Genomic DNA, 15027 nt, shown 5'->3' with positions numbered 1-15027 from the left:
CATTTCGACTTTCATAAAAAAAGTGTCAAGTACTTTGAAAATATCGTGACACAAAAAGAGGACCAAAAAAGAGACTTTTTTTCGAAGAAAGTGGGTGTTGCGCTTTTTAGGTCTGACAGAGTAGGTCAGTTTACTTTTTTTCCTTTATATTAATGTTAGGCCTTATGGTCAATGTCCGCAGGTTCCAAAAGAATCTCGAAAAGTGAGCAAATTCGAGCCTGAAATTGCGCCATTTGAGTTTCTTCCGCCGCTTCAAAAGCTGGCTGACAGCTGCAGAGCTCACCTCAGCCAATCGCAAAGCCGGTAAACACTGGACTGCGCTGTGCTGCCTCGCGCCTCTTCGGCGCTAGACTGAGAGTCGTCCAGCCTTTCGCTTCGCAATCTTCTCATTTCTTCTCGCGTTGGAAAAAAAAGGCGGCGTTCACCCGAGAGAGAGACCCTTGTGCTCATCCTGCACACTCTGGTGCAGCTCGTTCGCCGCACAACCCCAACGCCCCGGAGTCGAGTCAAGTTTGGCGGCTATGAATCAGTAGACGAGGTTCGCATTGGCGTTTCTTCCTTCAACACCATCCCCCATATCTCGTGTGCGTGTGCGTATTCGTAGATACACACACTCCTTCAAAGATGGCTGCCACCTCGTCGCAGTCGCTCTACCAGAGCGCTGCCATCTTCGCCGGTGGTCTTGCCATCGGCGCAGGTACGCTCGCCCTTTCGCGCGCTGCCTTTGCTCCCGCCCACAAGTCCAACAAGTCGATCAAGCGCAAGGTCTCGGACGCCAAGCTGCGTTCGGGCGATGCTAAGTCTACCTCCACCGCCGTCACTGCCAAGGATGCCTCCGCCCCTCTCGCTGGCATCATCGGCACCGGTCGCGTCGACCCTCACGCTTCCAAGCAGCTTGACAAGGTCGATGCCAAGGGTGCTGGCCCTGCTGCTCCTCCGAAAGCCGAGCTGCCTGGCCACGCGGCTCCCAATGGCGTCGATGCTACGGCCGGTGGTCAGAAGCTCGCCGGACTCGTCAACGCTCAGCCCACCAACACCGCCGTCCCCGAGCCTTCGACGGCCAACCGTGCCAAGCATGTCGATGCCCACATGGACCTCAGCACCATCAACGGTCCCTCGGAGGCCGAACTCGCCGCCAAGGTTGCTGCCCAGTCCTGGCTGCTAGGTGTCTCGAGCACCAAGCTCACCAGCACCGCCGCCATCGACTCGATCGCCTATGGCAACAGCACCGCCATCTTCAGCTACGAGAGCCAGGCCAACGGTGGCTTTGGTGCCTTCAGCGAGAAGGAGGCCGAGCTTGCTGCTGAGAAGGGCTGGTTCAAGGGTCGCCCTTCCGTCTTCAAGATGCAGACCCGCTCCGGTGCCGGTAACGCCATCATCGGCTATTTGAACGCCAAGGGCGGCTCTTCCTCCACCGAGCCCGCCAAGGTCGTCACTGCGCTCACCAACGCTACCGGTTTCGCCGCCATGGCCCCCGCCCTTGCCGCCTACAACGGCTCCGACAACGCCAAGCTTGTCCTTCAGGTGTCTGCCGCCAGCCACTTTGCCGAGCAGGACCAGGAGTTGTCCATCAGCAACGACTATGCTTCCGTCCTCTCTGCCGCCGCCGCTCTCGGCGACTCGTTCGAGGTGCTCCTCTCTGCCACCCGCCAGGAGGCCGTCGACTTTGCCCAGTACGCCTACCTGTCCTCCAAGAATGTCGTCCACGTCTTTGACGGCGCCTTCGCCGGTCGCGAGGTGGGCACGCTCAACGTTCCCACCAAGGGCCAGAAGGTCGACGTTCCTGAGCCCTTTCTCTTCACCGGCTCGCCCAAGGCCAAGACGGTGCTCGTCGTCCCCAGCGGCTCGTTCAGCCAGGCTGCCCGTGCCGTCCTCGTCACCTTACCGCCTGCCGTCCGCCACAACGTCGCCCTCCTCTCGGTTCGCAGCCTGCGGGGCTGGGACGAGGCTGACCTGCGCAACGCCCTCCCCAAGTCGGTCGAGAGCCTCCACATCCTCGAGGAGGTTGCTGGCGGCGCTGCCTCTGGCCAGCTCTACGAGGACATCGTCTCCTCAGTCTTTGCCGGCGAGTTTGCCGACTCGGACGTGCCCTCGCACGTCTTCCCTCTTGCCCTTGCCCCTGGCCAGGACTTGACAGCTGCCGAGCTTCACAAGCTACTCGAGACGCTCGGTGCCAACCACAAGGCTGCCCTTAGGCTGCAAGATGTGCTCGACGAGGCCGAGGAGAGCCACGCCGACCTTCTCGCTCTTTCGGGTGCTTCAGTCGTCACCTTCTTTGACGGCGAGACCAGCCCCACCGCACCTCTCGCTCAGCTCACCGCTCGTGCCATCCGTGACCGAGGCGCCGACACGCAGCTCCACGCCCGCCTTCTCTCGCGCTACGACAACTTTGAGGCTTCAGGCATCCTCCGCTCCGACATTATTCTCTCCAGCCGTCCCGAGTCGGCCGCCGATGCCCCCATCGTGCTTGCCGCCGAGGAAAACGCCGCCATGGTGCTTGTCGTCAGCGACCCAGCCACCACGCTCAAGAGTTACGCTCCCTTCCAGTCGCTCGTTCGTGGCGGCACCGTCATCTTCAACACCCCAGGCTGGGAAGTCGCCGAGCTCGACTCGAAGCTGCGTGCCGAGGACAAGCGTGTTCTCGCTCAGAAGAGTGCCCGCCTCCTCCTCGTTGATGCTGCCGCTGTCGTCGAAAAGCTCAACACCAAGACCGCCAACGCCAGCGGTGGCAAGGCCAAGGTCGGTGACAACGTTGTCCCCGCCGAGATCGCTGCCGCCGTGCTCCTCGTTGCGGTCCTGCGTGTCCAGCTCAACACGTCCGGCGCTGCTCTCGCCGCCTTCCTCAAGCGCGTGCTCGGCACCGCACCCGTCGGCATTGACGGCGTCGAGGGTCTCGTTACGGCTGCCGAGAGCGCCATCCAGCTCCACGCCTTCAGCGACGAAGAGTGGTCGAAGGCTGAACCCCTCTCGGAGGCCGAGCAGAACGCTCCTCTGCGACCCACCCAGATCCGCTACAACGGATTCGGTCCCAACCCGGACGCGGCTACCGTCGGCGTTGAGGTGGCTCCCTTCCGCAGCACCTGGGCGCAGTCCGCCTGGCAGCACCTCTTCTCCGAGGCTTACGAGACCAAAACTGACTCGCTCCGACCCGACCTACCTGAGAAGACCTGGGTCGTCGAGGTTACCGAAAACCGACGCCTCACCCCCGTCGACTACGACCGAAACGTCTTCCATATGGAGCTCAGCACCAAGGGCACCGACCTCAAGTATGAGGTCGGCGAGGCGCTCGGTGTGCACGGCTGGAACGACGAGAAGGAAGTCGCCGAGTTCATCCGATGGGCCGGCTTCGACGCTGACGAGGTTATCAACGCCCCCAGTCTCACCGAGGCCGGCAAGCACGAGAGCCGCACCGTGTTCCAGACGCTGCAGCAGAACCTCGACATCTTTGGCAAGCCGCCCAAGCGCTTCTACGAGGAACTGGGCAAGCTGGCCACCAACCGCGACGAGGCACGCTGGTTGCGCTTCATCAGCTCCGCCGAGGGCTCGTCGACGTTCAAGAAGCTCTCGGAGATCGAGACGCTGACGTACGCCGATGTGCTGCGCATGTTCCCCTCAGCGCGTCTGCCCGTCGACCAGCTGCTGACGCTCGTCGAGCCCATCAAGCCTCGTCACTACTCGATTGCCTCTGCTCAGTCGGCCGTGGGCGAGTCGGTGCACCTGCTCATCGTCACCGTCGACTGGAAGACTCCTAGTGGCAGCCCGCGATACGGACAGTGTACGCGCTACCTGTCGGAGCTCAAGCCGGGTGCCAAGGTGACCGTGTCGCTCAAGCCCTCAGTGATGAAGCTTCCTCCCATTGACTCGCAGCCGATCATCATGGCGGGTCTGGGAACGGGTGCTGCACCCTTCCGTGCATTCATCCAGGCTCGTGCGCACAAGAAGGCGCAGGGCGTCGACGTCGGTCCGCTGGTGTACTACTTTGGCTCGCGCTACCGTTCCTCTGAGTACTTGTACGGCGAGGAGCTCGAGGCGTACACGCAGGATGGCGTCATCCAGCACATGGGCCTCGCCTTCTCGCGTGACACGAGCAAGAAAGTGTACATCCAGCACAAGATCCTCGAGGACGGCGACCTGTTGACCCAGTACCTCGGCCCCGAGATCGAGAAGCTCGAGGCCGCCGGTGGCAAGGCCGAAGTCGTGCTCCAGGACGGCTTGGTCAACGACGAGGACATCGAAGAGGGCCAGAAGGGCTTTTTCTTCGTCTGCGGTCCTACGTGGCCCGTGCCCGATATCCACGAGGCGCTCGTGGGTGCGTTCGTCAAGAAGGGTCTCACCAAGGACCAGGCTGAGAAGAAGATGGAGGCTCTCAAGGAGGACGAGCGATACGTTCTCGAGGTGTACTAAACGATTGCTTACGGAAATTCTTCCTCTATGCGATTCCTTTCGATTGTATTCTGCGTCAACCAATCAGTGCGACCTGTGCAGGGTGCGACTGACTGTCCTTGTAGATTGCCTCCGAATGCCAATTTTCGTCATCTTTCATACCCATCCTTGAAGAGTGAACGTGTGAGAGGGAATTCATGTCGACTCGCCAATTTTCAGTCTTTGTGATGCGCATAAGGATTGATAAAAGTTGATTGAGGGGGACACGGTGGGCCTCGGGTATCAAGATGGAGTCGAAGAGTGTGGACTGGCAGCGTCTAGCCCCAAGCAGCGGTCGTGCTGTAGTTGACTATGAGATGACCTTCCGTGCCAAAACACTGTGCAGCAAGAAAGGCGAGAGATGAGACGGATTGGATGAAGACAGGTCAGCTTCCAGCCCTACACGAGAGGTGAGATAGTGTGATCCCGGCTTACCCTGTATAGATTGCCCACAGTGTCGTCTGGCGCCGGACTGAAGGAGGCGTTGATATACAAGAACTGTCGGAGCGAAAAGGTACGTGAGAGCATCAGAGGTCCGCTCCTACCAACAGAGACCGCACGACGCTAGGAGAGGTCTACATACGAGTGAGTCGGTGGGCTTGAAATTGAGCTCCTTGCGCAAGAAGACGGTGACGGCCTGGAAGCGGTTGAATGCTGTGATGCGGAAGTGGTTATTCTAAGCGTCAGAAAAAGCGGGTAGGGTGTCAATAATGGGTCGTAAGCGTTGTTATGATAAGTTGGGGCCAGTGTGATAAGAGCGCACCTTCATGATGGGAGCATTGCCGATCGCTTTGAACCGAACAACGACTGCGAGACGGCAAAGGGACGTGGTCAAGGGAAGGCAAGGTGAAGGTTAGTTGAGTCAGTGCGCAATGGGCTACTTCACGAGGGCTCGACCAGCCCTGGAACGATGTACACACCTTTGGACGAGTCGCGCTTCTTATACTGCTCGAGCGCTTGCAATGCCGCTGCTGTTGGGCTGGCGTTGGACGCTATTGTAGCTGCAGAACCAAGCTGTCGATCCGCCTCTGTTGTGGCACGTATAGAGAAGAGAGAAAAGTCGCACATTAGCCGTCGTCATGTGGCTACGAATAGGCAAGGACGATCAGACGCACCTTGGCTCGGCGTCAATGTGTTGAAGGTCGTCGTCATCTCAGGTGAACCCTTTGTCGTTGAGCTGTCAATGCCGAGTACACCTATCAATCTTTTGGTGCGCACCACTGCTGGTGAAGGGTGGTGGCCGTCGCTCGATTCCTTGATGCCCTTCGAAGCTGTGGAGTTGATGAGTCGATGGTGCGACAGATGCCGATTCAGGGTCCAAGCAACCGACTGATCAACGTGCATGCCTTTCACCACTGTTGATCCGAGCGCACCGTCGACCATCTCTGCATTACATAACATGGTATAAGCATTCAAACCCTACCAAAGCTCGGCCGAAATGTGGACTTCATGTGATCAGGGTAAATTAGCCCTGGCTGCAAACTATAAGGTAAATCGACGAGGAATTCAAATTTTCAAGTCGGATTTCCGCGCTCCAAATTCTATTCTCGCTCCCTGGCGGGTCGCCTGCCTCCGAGACCAGCCTTGGTGAGAGCCATTCGGCAGCGGTGGTAGCTGTCGATGCCTTGGAGATGGCTTGAAAGAGCCGTGTGCAAGCATAAATAAAATTCAAGGTTGCAAACAGGCAGTGTGGATGAAGCTGTTTTGAGAGTTTTTTCGTTGGAGAAATTCGCAAAGGCGACCGAATCTACAACGAGGCAGCCCAGCCAGTCAAAGTCGATTTTGCAACAGCCAAGTCAGCCACACAGCCAGAAGAGTTCGAGATTTGCGAGCCAGCCAGAGTGTGCGTTTCGTCCTGTGCTTCTGTATCGAAACCTCGCAACCTCTTCGTCTCCATCACCACCTCCTCATCACCATCCCCTTTTCCGTCAAGAATAATGTCGGCTCAGATTCGAACGTACGTATCATTCACACAGGAGTGATGCGATTCACAGCATATCAGCAGCGGTACCAGTGGAAGCAGTATCGACCTTCGACGAGCAGCAATATACCTTTCAGCAGCACCGGAACGACGATATCAAGTCACAATCGACCACGTCATATCAGCAACACCTTGCATACATGGGAGCACCTGAGACTCCGGAGATAGATAGCAGCCCGGTCGGAGATGTTTTATCAGGGCTAGGAAGCTAGTACATTGCGACATGGCGTGGCCCACGATGACTAGTCAGGAAACGTGTTGATGGAAGGCACCTCGGGCCATCGAGGACGATGGAGGCAGTCGCCGATAGAACGCACACTACCGCTCCGCCGCTTTGCGCATTGCGACCCATCCATGTCATCGTGGCCAGACGAGCCTACTATTGACATTTGGGACTGGATCGCGAGCCGTAGTAGCACCGAGTCCACTGCCGTCTCATGCATCGTCGACACTGCCTGGACACGACGACGGTTGCTTGTATCATCTTGCCATGGCATCTCTCAGGGTTCCAACGAGAGCGACGTCGTTCACATCACATTTTCCAGCATCCACACATCGCCGTCCACCAGCTGCATTCTCTTGTCGATAACCACTGCTGCACTGCTCCATCATCCGCTCAAGCTGCTCATGCCACGATCGCCGCTCTACACGCCACCTCGCTCGTTCTCCCAGCGACGCAAATGCTGACCTGCTCGCACCTATTTTGATCCTATTTCCCCAACAGCACCGTCCCCGCGGCTCACGACGTTCTCGTCCCCGAGACTCTCCTCAAGAAGAGGAAGTCCGACGCCAAGGCGCGTGAGGAGAAGGCCGCCAAGGCCGCCGAGTCCAAGAAGGTAAGCATCTCTTTCCCGCACATGGGGATCCAACAATCACAACGTAGGAGGAAGTCGTAGCAGCGCTCGAATGCAGAAGGACAAAGAGCGGGTATCCTACGAGGGATCTGCGACCAAAGGATCAACACAGTGATGCATAACAACCAACACTTCGGGCTAGTCTTTGGACAATGCTGCCGAAATTATACCATCTTTCGGGGCTGAGGTTTGTCCTTTTGATCGCGCTGCGCTCTTCGACCGGGGCAGTGGGAAGAAGTGTAGCAGAAGGGAAGGAAGAAAGGCGGAGAAGGATTACGCGAGTTGCGATGTTGGGTGTGATCCCCACTTTTGTTGTTTACATAAGATTGGCATTTCCAACAGTTGTCTGACTGACCCGTCATTCGCATCCACTCTTGCTTTTCCCTCTCACAGGCCAACCTCGCCAAGCGCAAGGTCATCTTCAAGCGTGCCGAGCAGTACACCAAGGAGTACCGCACCGCCGAGCGCGAGGAGATCCGTCTCCGCCGTGCCGCCAAGTCCAAGGGTGACTTCTACGTCGCCGGCCAGCCCAAGGTCGTGTTCGTTGTCCGTCTCCGTGGTATCAACAACATCGCCCCCAAGCCGCGCAAGATCCTGCAGCTCCTGCGTCTCCTCCAGATCAACAACGGTGTCTTTGTTCGCTTGACCAAGGCCACCTCGCAAATGCTCCAGCTTGTGCAGCCTTACGTCACCTACGGCGCACCCAACCTCAAGACCATCCGCGAGCTGGTCTACAAGCGTGGTTACGCCAAGGTCAACCGCCAGCGTCTGCCCATCAACGACAACAAGATCATCGAGGACAACCTGGGCAAGTACGGTATCCTCTCGATCGAGGACATTGTCCACGAGATCGCCACCTGCGGCCCCAACTTCAAGGCCGTCACCAACTTCTTGTGGGCCTTCAAGCTGTCGAACCCCAACGGCGGCTTCAAGGGCAAGAAGCTCACCCACTACACCGAGGGCGGCAACACTGGTGACCGAGGCGAGGCCATCAACGCTCTCGTTCGCCGAATGAACTAAGCGCGCATTCTCACTCGGTCGAGAACACTGTTGAGGTGATTCGTGAGCTTCCTCTTCAAAGAGGAAGTGTTCGGATCATTTCGATAATGTGTGATCGATGATTGCGTTTGTCGTGTCTTTTGTTCGTTGTGTATTACCTCCCCATTCTCTCTTGCATTTGTCCCTTACCGCACACTATTCCCTCTCCAACGACCCACGGTTGTTGGTCACTCCAAAACAAAACCGTAGACCCTCGTCTTGGCGCACATGCATCCTACTCGGGAGCAACACATCCCTCTTTCTTTCGAAGCTTTCACCTATCAGTTGGTTCTGTGGATTTTGCTGGGCTGATCAGGTCACGCTTCTCTCAAAGTTGGTTTTTGCCTCGAGGCTTGTACGCCGGTGTTCCAACGGACGGTTCTCTCAACTTGGCGCCCCCAGGCTCGTCCTCCCTGCCCTACCTTCGTTCTTGTATACTTTTCTCTCTCTCTCTCTGCGGGGGCAGGAGGGCGACCAGTGGGACGCGAGTTGGCGCAGAACAGCACTTCCATCCTTCATACAAACAAAACTCACTTCATTCCGAAATCCCAGCAATCCAACGATTCGGTTTCTTCTCATTGCGCTTGTGTCGACTTGGTGTGCGTGTGTCTGTGGAGGAGCAGGTCGGTCGTTGACAGTTTGCTCTCAGATCGGGTCCACAGTCAAAAGCAAAGTGACATCGCGTCTATGGAACGTTCGTTGTCAGTTGAGTGAGTTCTAAGTTAAGTGTTACATGTCTTGGACGGATGTCTTCTGAGCGCAGATTCCACAGCCAGTGAAGGCCTACATCTACTCTTCCCGCTTGTTGAGGTCTTTGGTGACAGCATCAAGGTCAAGCTGGAGCACGTCCTTGATGACTTCACCGATATTGGTGTTGTCCTGATTGCCCAAGAGTCTGTGCACCTCGGCACCATAGGCGTACACATTGATGTCGATACCCGTATGGCCGCTTGTCGAGAAGCCGATCTCAGCCCTTCGTGCAGCGATGTCGGAGATCACGCGACGGATGCCGTCCAGATTGACACCTGGTACAGGTCCCAACAGGTTGGACGCCTCGAGCGCAGTCTCGCCGTGATGCGTCGTGTGCGTGTGTCGGAGAAATCTCGAAGCGGCCGCGAGCTGCTGATCTCGCTCGCGCGTGTTGGGCTTGACGAGCTCCTCCTTGACCACCCGCCACACCGCATCGACCTCGCCATCGGTCACCTCCCCACCCTGTCGCTCCCCGCTGAACCCAAGCCCAGATTCACCCAAAATCTTCTCCCTAATAAAGTCACGCACAAGGCTCTCGCTTACCTTCCCCTCGCCCCTCCCGCGAGCTCGCATCTTCTCCGAAAGCACAAAGTCGATCAGAACCGCCGTTAGGATCGGCGTCGAGTGCTTGGCGTTGAGCAGCCGCTCCGGATAATACGCGTAGTTCGGATAGTCCGCACTGAGCTGCCTTCCCAACGTCAGCCCGCCCGTCTCGTGGTCCGACGTGGAGATGAGCAGCGACCTCTCCGTCTTCGACGTGTGCTGGTCGACCCATTGCTTGACGAGGGCGATGGTGTCGTGGTATGCGAGCGCCTCGCGTGCATGGCAAGCGGGATCGTTGTTGTGCGCACACAGATCGATCTGGGAGCCCTCGATCATGAGGATGAACCCCTTGTCGTTCTGCTTGGAGCCGCTGAGCAGGTCGAGCGCCTTTTGAGCGTAGTGTGACTGCGGCTTGAGTGGGAGAGGTGCGGGGATGTTTACTCGGTCGATCTCGTAAGGTGTGTTGCTTGGCGAGAGTAGGGCCATGAAGGGGAGTTGAGGGTCGGAGCCGAAGAGGTCGGCGCCGCGGAGTAGCTCCGAGTAGAGGTGGTCGGACGAGGTGTTGGAGGGGAACGCCAGACGGACGTCCCAGCCGAGCTGCTTGGCGTACTCTACAGTATCTTCGTCGTCCTGCCGGCAAGAGACGAGGCTCGATTGGGGCAAGAAAGCACATCCTCCACCGCCAATCGCAAGGTCGAGCGTGCGTTCGCCCAAGGGATTCTTGTCGCCACCGATCATCTGCGAGGCAATCAGAGGCTCCTCAGCGCGCGAGGCTGCATGAGAGATGAACGCAGCGGGCGTGGCATCTGTCAGACGCGATGTGACCACCACACCGGTCAAGAGCCCCTTGCGTTTCGCAGCTTCAAACACGGTACCGCAGGACTTTGCATCGGGCGTGACGCCGATCGCACCGTTGTACGACTTTTTGGCACACGAAAAGGCGGTGGCGCCAGCAGCCGAGTCGGTAATGAGCGAGGACGATGATCTGGATCGATGCGTGCCGACTAGGATCGTATCGAGCGGAAGCTGGAAGTGGCTGTTGTAGTCGGTATCGTTGTTGAGCGCCTGTGCAAAGTGACGTGTGAAAGTGACCGAGGCAGGGCCGTAGCCGTCGCTGATCAGGAGGATGACGTTGGTCTTGACAGGGCGGGGGGTCCAAGGCCAACGCCAGGCGCCCGTAGCGATGTCGGAGGCATAGTCGAAGCTCTCGCGCGGGTAGACGAGCAGGACCAGGGCAAGGAGAGCTGTGGCGATCAGGTGTCGAAGGGCCTTCTTGTGCTTGCGGTAGGACTTGGTGGGTGGTGTGGCACCAATCGGTTGGGGCAACTTCGAGTCGACCTCCATCATGGCCGTCTCAGCAGCAGTCTTAGCAGCAGCGATGGATATGAGAGTAGATTTGAGGAGGACCCTTGATCGTCAGGAGCGCCTGATTGACGTGCGTGTGTCGTGCACGGATGCGGATTTGGGGTGTGGTCTACATGTTAGACCTTCCCTTGGCTGCAATTCACGCGACTGGAGACGTGCAGAAAGTGACGTCGTTCAGTGCAGCGTGTGTGCACCGCTTTTTTTTGGAATTGGTTCATTTTCGTGTTTGGGATGAGCCACCACGGGAAGGCGGATTTCGGGTCGGGTTCGTTTACACTGCCTTTTTAGCAGGATTGGCCGGCTCGCGGAATGGGCTGTGTCGACAAAGCCACGCACACCGCCCCTCGTCAAGGAGTGCCAAGAATCACGGCCAGTCAGGCACCAAAGCACTCATAGGCAGACGTCGTCGCGGAACCAGCGTGGAAGCAGGAGAAGCGAGGAAACTGAGCCGCTTTTCTTTGCTTTCGTCGGGTGGTCCGTGTCATCTCATTCTCAACCGCTCGACTTCATTTGCGGAGAAGCTATAAGAAGGCCTGCTCTGTGCCCGGTCGGTAAATATTTTCCACATAACCCACCAAGCAGCACACTCCAACTCGAGCAACAATCATGTCCTGGCAGCAAAACCCTTACCCGCCTCAGCAAGGTTACGGCGCACCTCCCCCAATGCCGCAAGGTGGCTACGGTGGATACGGAGGTGGCGGCTATGGTCCTCCTTCTGGACCACCTCCTCCTCAAGCGCCGTATGGCGGCGGCTATGCAGCTCCTCCTGGTCCGCCGCAACACCATCATCAACACCACCACCAACAGCATTATGCTCCTCCCACTCCTCAGCATGGTTATGGTGCACCCGCACCACCTTCCGGCGCCTATTACCTCGGTGTACCCGTCCCACCCCCGCCGCCCAACATGCCTGCCCCTCCTCCGCCCGGCTACAACGCAGCACAAGATGTCGAAAAGATCCGTAAAGCTACCAAGGGATTCGGCACCGACGAAGGCGCCCTCATTGCCACATTAGCTCCCCTCGACGCCTACCAGATCGACGCGCTTCGCAACACGTTCAAGGCGACTGTAGGCAAAGATCTGCTCAGTGTCCTCGAAAAGGAAACCTCTGGCTGGTTCGAGGCAGCACTACGCGCCAAGGTGCTCGGCCCCGTTCTGTACGACTGCTGGCTCATCAAGCGCGCCTGCCAGGGTGCAGGTACGCACGAAGACCTTCTCAACGAGGTCATCCTCGGCAGGACCAACTCAGAGATGTACATACTCAAACAAGCGTACCACGCTACTTACGGTAAAAACATGGAGAAAGTCGTCGAGGACGAGCTGTCGTTCAAGACCAAGCGCATGTTTGTTATGGCCATGCAGGGCGTTCGCCAGGAAGACAACCTTCCTGTCGACCAACGCGCCGTCGAAGCCGATGTCGCTGCTCTCCACAACGCTGCTCGCGGCGCCGGTACCGACGAGATCGCCATCTGCGGCATCCTGGTTCAACGCAGCAGTCCTCACCTTGCCGCCGTTGCACAGGCCTACCAGCACCACCACAGAATTCCTTTGTCCAAGATGATCGATTCCGAGTTCTCAGGTCACATGAAGGATGCGCTCAGATACATTGTCGACGGCGCCGAGCACGACGGCCAAGGCATCACCCGCGACGCCCGCCTTCTCGAGGACAGCATGAAGGGCATGGGTACCAAGGACGAGCGTCTCGTCTACCGTGTAGGGCGCCTGCACTGGAACAAGCCGCGCTTCGAGGGCCAGATCAAACCCGCCTATGCACAGCTCTTCCACAAGCGCGGTCTCAAGAACCGTGTTGAGGGCGAGACTAGCGGCGATTACAAGCGCATGCTTTCGGCTATGATTGGGTCGTAGTTGCGTCGTTGCTTCATCCTCTCTTGCATATCGTTTGTATACCCATTGTACTGAGCTTCGACGTCGTTGTAAATGCCAAATGTATTCTAATGAGCATAACAACTTGTGGTTGTGTGTCGAAGTTGCGATTCTTTGACAGCTGAAATTTTCTGAGCGCTTTTTCCGCGGCATTTATTTAACGCTTGGAGCCTCCACAAACGGTGCTGAACTGCTTGCGGGAACGAACTCACGCCGCCCATAGCCTTCTCACAGCCCACCATTTTACCGCCACCGCCACCAACACCACCCACCCCTCATCCACTCTTTGACCTCGAAGGTCGAAATGGACTTCCGGGCCACATGGTGACGCAAGCAGAGTCGTCGAAGCCCAGCGTCAACGAGCGTCTTGCTCGTGCGCGCGAAGAAGATCTCCGTCGATGTCGAAACCTCCAAGCCAAGCTCGCTCGTGCGCAGCTACACGACGAAGATCATCTCGGACCCCCCGCAGCGACACCAAAGCAGCGCCTGATCACGGACCATGTAACATCCTCGTCCTCACAGCGAACAGGACTCATGTTTCTCTTATCCACCGAGCAGGCGCAGAGGGAGCGCGATCAGCGGTCCAGGGAGCGACAGCTGAAGCGGCAGGTCGCGGGACCTATACCGCCAGAATCGTGGCGCGACGACTTTGACCGGCTCAGCATACGTAAGGGCGTTGCATCGCATTTCGATCGACAGCTTTTGCAGGATTTGATCTCGTCGACGGCAGCAGCTGGTGAAGGAGGCGACGATGCAGATGGTACCAGCCCGAACAATGGTGATGCATTAGAGCGAGAAAGAGAACTTCGACAACGTGCGAGAAAGCACAGGGCGGCAATATGTGCTGGTCTGCGCTACCACCACAATCTTGCGGATGATGGAGCCGGGGTACCCGAGATCCTCAGCCTGAGAGATATGACGCTCTGCGTGATTGCTGATGCTCTCAACCGTCCTTCTCTCGCATCAATGGGGCAAGGCAGAGATCATGGCTTGGCACCAGATATGGATCGGGCACAGCTGCGAGAAGTGCTCGAGTACTTGCCGAGACATATACGAGATCGTATGTTGGCGTTATGTGGACGACTCGCCGCCACAGAATGGCCGCTGAGCGAGTGGACTGCTCGGGCTCTCGTCGATCTCCACAGGCGCCAAGACATCACCTTGGAGCGCAGTCAGACCCCACCCAACCAAGAAGCAGACGAAGACTGGGAGAACAGCATCGACTCCGACCCTTACCCCACTGCCTTCTCCTTCACTACTTCAAAAGGCGCAACCACCGCCACCGGTATCCTCGACCTATCCTTCGCTGCCGTTTCACCACGAACCATTCACCGCATGCTCTCCTCCTCTATCTCCACCGCCGCCTTTTCACTCACAACCCTCAGCCTGGCCGGCTACAACACCTCTCCCGCCGCCAATAATTCATCCCTAGACTCTCCGCAGATGCACTCGATCTTTGCCTCACTGCCCAACCTGCGAGTTCTCAGTCTGGCGGGGTCACGACTCTCGTCTCGGCGAGACGACGTGGGGGATGGTGGCGACTCGCAGCGCGCGGCGGTATTTCTGCGTAAGCTTAGCCGGAGTTTGGGTAAGTTGGAGATGCTGGATTTGGGAGGGTGCGCATGGGTTTGTGCGGATGCGGTGCTGGCGGTTTCGTGGGCGAATGGAGCATGGCCGAGACTGAAGTGTTTATTACTGACTGGCTGTGAGGCTGTGGTGGATCCTCGAGTGGCGAAAGACACGCTGGAGTTGGGTGATGCCTCTGTATGGAGGCCAGCTGGCAACCATGTAGCTCCGTGGCATGCGACGCATTCGCAGCGAGATGTGTTGCACACCAACGACCAGCCTGCCACCAGGGAGGGCGCGTTGTACGATGCTTATACAGACAACCTCCATCGAGACCCCTTCGACCTCTTCGCCGCTCCGGTACAACTACGAACGGCTGGACGCGCAACATTTGGCGATTACGTCACGCACGCTATTCAACCTGCGATCATCACACACATGACACCAACGCCTCCCAACGGCCCCACGAATAGCGTGTTGATGGAGTACGTCCGCTGCCCGCGCTCGGCGGGCAAGGTCGAGATGTGGCAGTGGCAGAGAGCACGCATCTTGGATGCGGTTCGTGGACGTGCTCAGCCGTCGGCTAAACGAAGGGGCTGGATCGACGTGTATTTCTGAAAACTC

The 15027-nt window shown here is 57.8% G+C and overlaps 6 protein-coding genes across 6 annotated transcripts; 4 read left to right on the top strand and 2 right to left on the bottom strand.

Annotated features, from left to right (window-relative positions):
• Window positions 1–624: 624 nt before the first annotated feature.
• On the top strand, window positions 625–4404 carry EX895_006581 (uncharacterized protein; the record flags this gene model as incomplete). The annotated part of the gene is made up of 1 exon (XM_029887172.1): window positions 625–4404. One exon carries the CDS (start codon window positions 625–627, stop codon window positions 4402–4404), a length of 3780 nt encoding a protein of 1259 aa, XP_029736664.1.
• Window positions 4405–4700: 296 nt separating this feature from the next.
• On the bottom strand, window positions 4701–5574 carry EX895_006580 (uncharacterized protein; the record flags this gene model as incomplete). Its single annotated transcript, XM_029887171.1, has 6 exons — window positions 4701–4760; window positions 4858–4920; window positions 5006–5098; window positions 5186–5229; window positions 5343–5450; window positions 5538–5574. The coding sequence occupies 6 exons, from the start codon at window positions 5572–5574 to the stop codon at window positions 4701–4703; spliced, it is 405 nt and encodes a 134-aa protein (XP_029736663.1).
• Window positions 5575–6359: 785 nt separating this feature from the next.
• Window positions 6360–8277, top strand: EX895_006579 (uncharacterized protein; the record flags this gene model as incomplete). Its single annotated transcript, XM_029887170.1, has 3 exons — window positions 6360–6379; window positions 7128–7239; window positions 7651–8277. The coding sequence occupies 3 exons, from the start codon at window positions 6360–6362 to the stop codon at window positions 8275–8277; spliced, it is 759 nt and encodes a 252-aa protein (XP_029736662.1).
• Window positions 8278–9084: 807 nt separating this feature from the next.
• Window positions 9085–10932, bottom strand: EX895_006578 (uncharacterized protein; the record flags this gene model as incomplete). The annotated part of the gene is made up of 1 exon (XM_029887169.1): window positions 9085–10932. The coding sequence occupies one exon, from the start codon at window positions 10930–10932 to the stop codon at window positions 9085–9087; it is 1848 nt and encodes a 615-aa protein (XP_029736661.1).
• A 627-nt stretch (window positions 10933–11559) lies between these two features.
• On the top strand, window positions 11560–12819 carry EX895_006577 (uncharacterized protein; the record flags this gene model as incomplete). The annotated part of the gene is made up of 1 exon (XM_029887168.1): window positions 11560–12819. The coding sequence occupies one exon, from the start codon at window positions 11560–11562 to the stop codon at window positions 12817–12819; it is 1260 nt and encodes a 419-aa protein (XP_029736660.1).
• A 339-nt stretch (window positions 12820–13158) lies between these two features.
• EX895_006576 (uncharacterized protein) lies at window positions 13159–15021 on the top strand (the record flags this gene model as incomplete). The annotated part of the gene is made up of 1 exon (XM_029887167.1): window positions 13159–15021. One exon carries the CDS (start codon window positions 13159–13161, stop codon window positions 15019–15021), a length of 1863 nt encoding a protein of 620 aa, XP_029736659.1.
• Between the last annotated feature and the right edge of the window lie 6 nt (window positions 15022–15027).

This window comes from Sporisorium graminicola, chromosome SGRAM_9, assembly GCF_005498985.1.
Source record: "Sporisorium graminicola strain CBS 10092 chromosome SGRAM_9, whole genome shotgun sequence".
Lineage (NCBI taxonomy): Eukaryota > Fungi > Basidiomycota > Ustilaginomycetes > Ustilaginales > Ustilaginaceae > Sporisorium > Sporisorium graminicola.
Note: the sequence above shows the minus strand (reverse complement) of the source record. Positions and strands in the feature narration are given on the sequence as shown.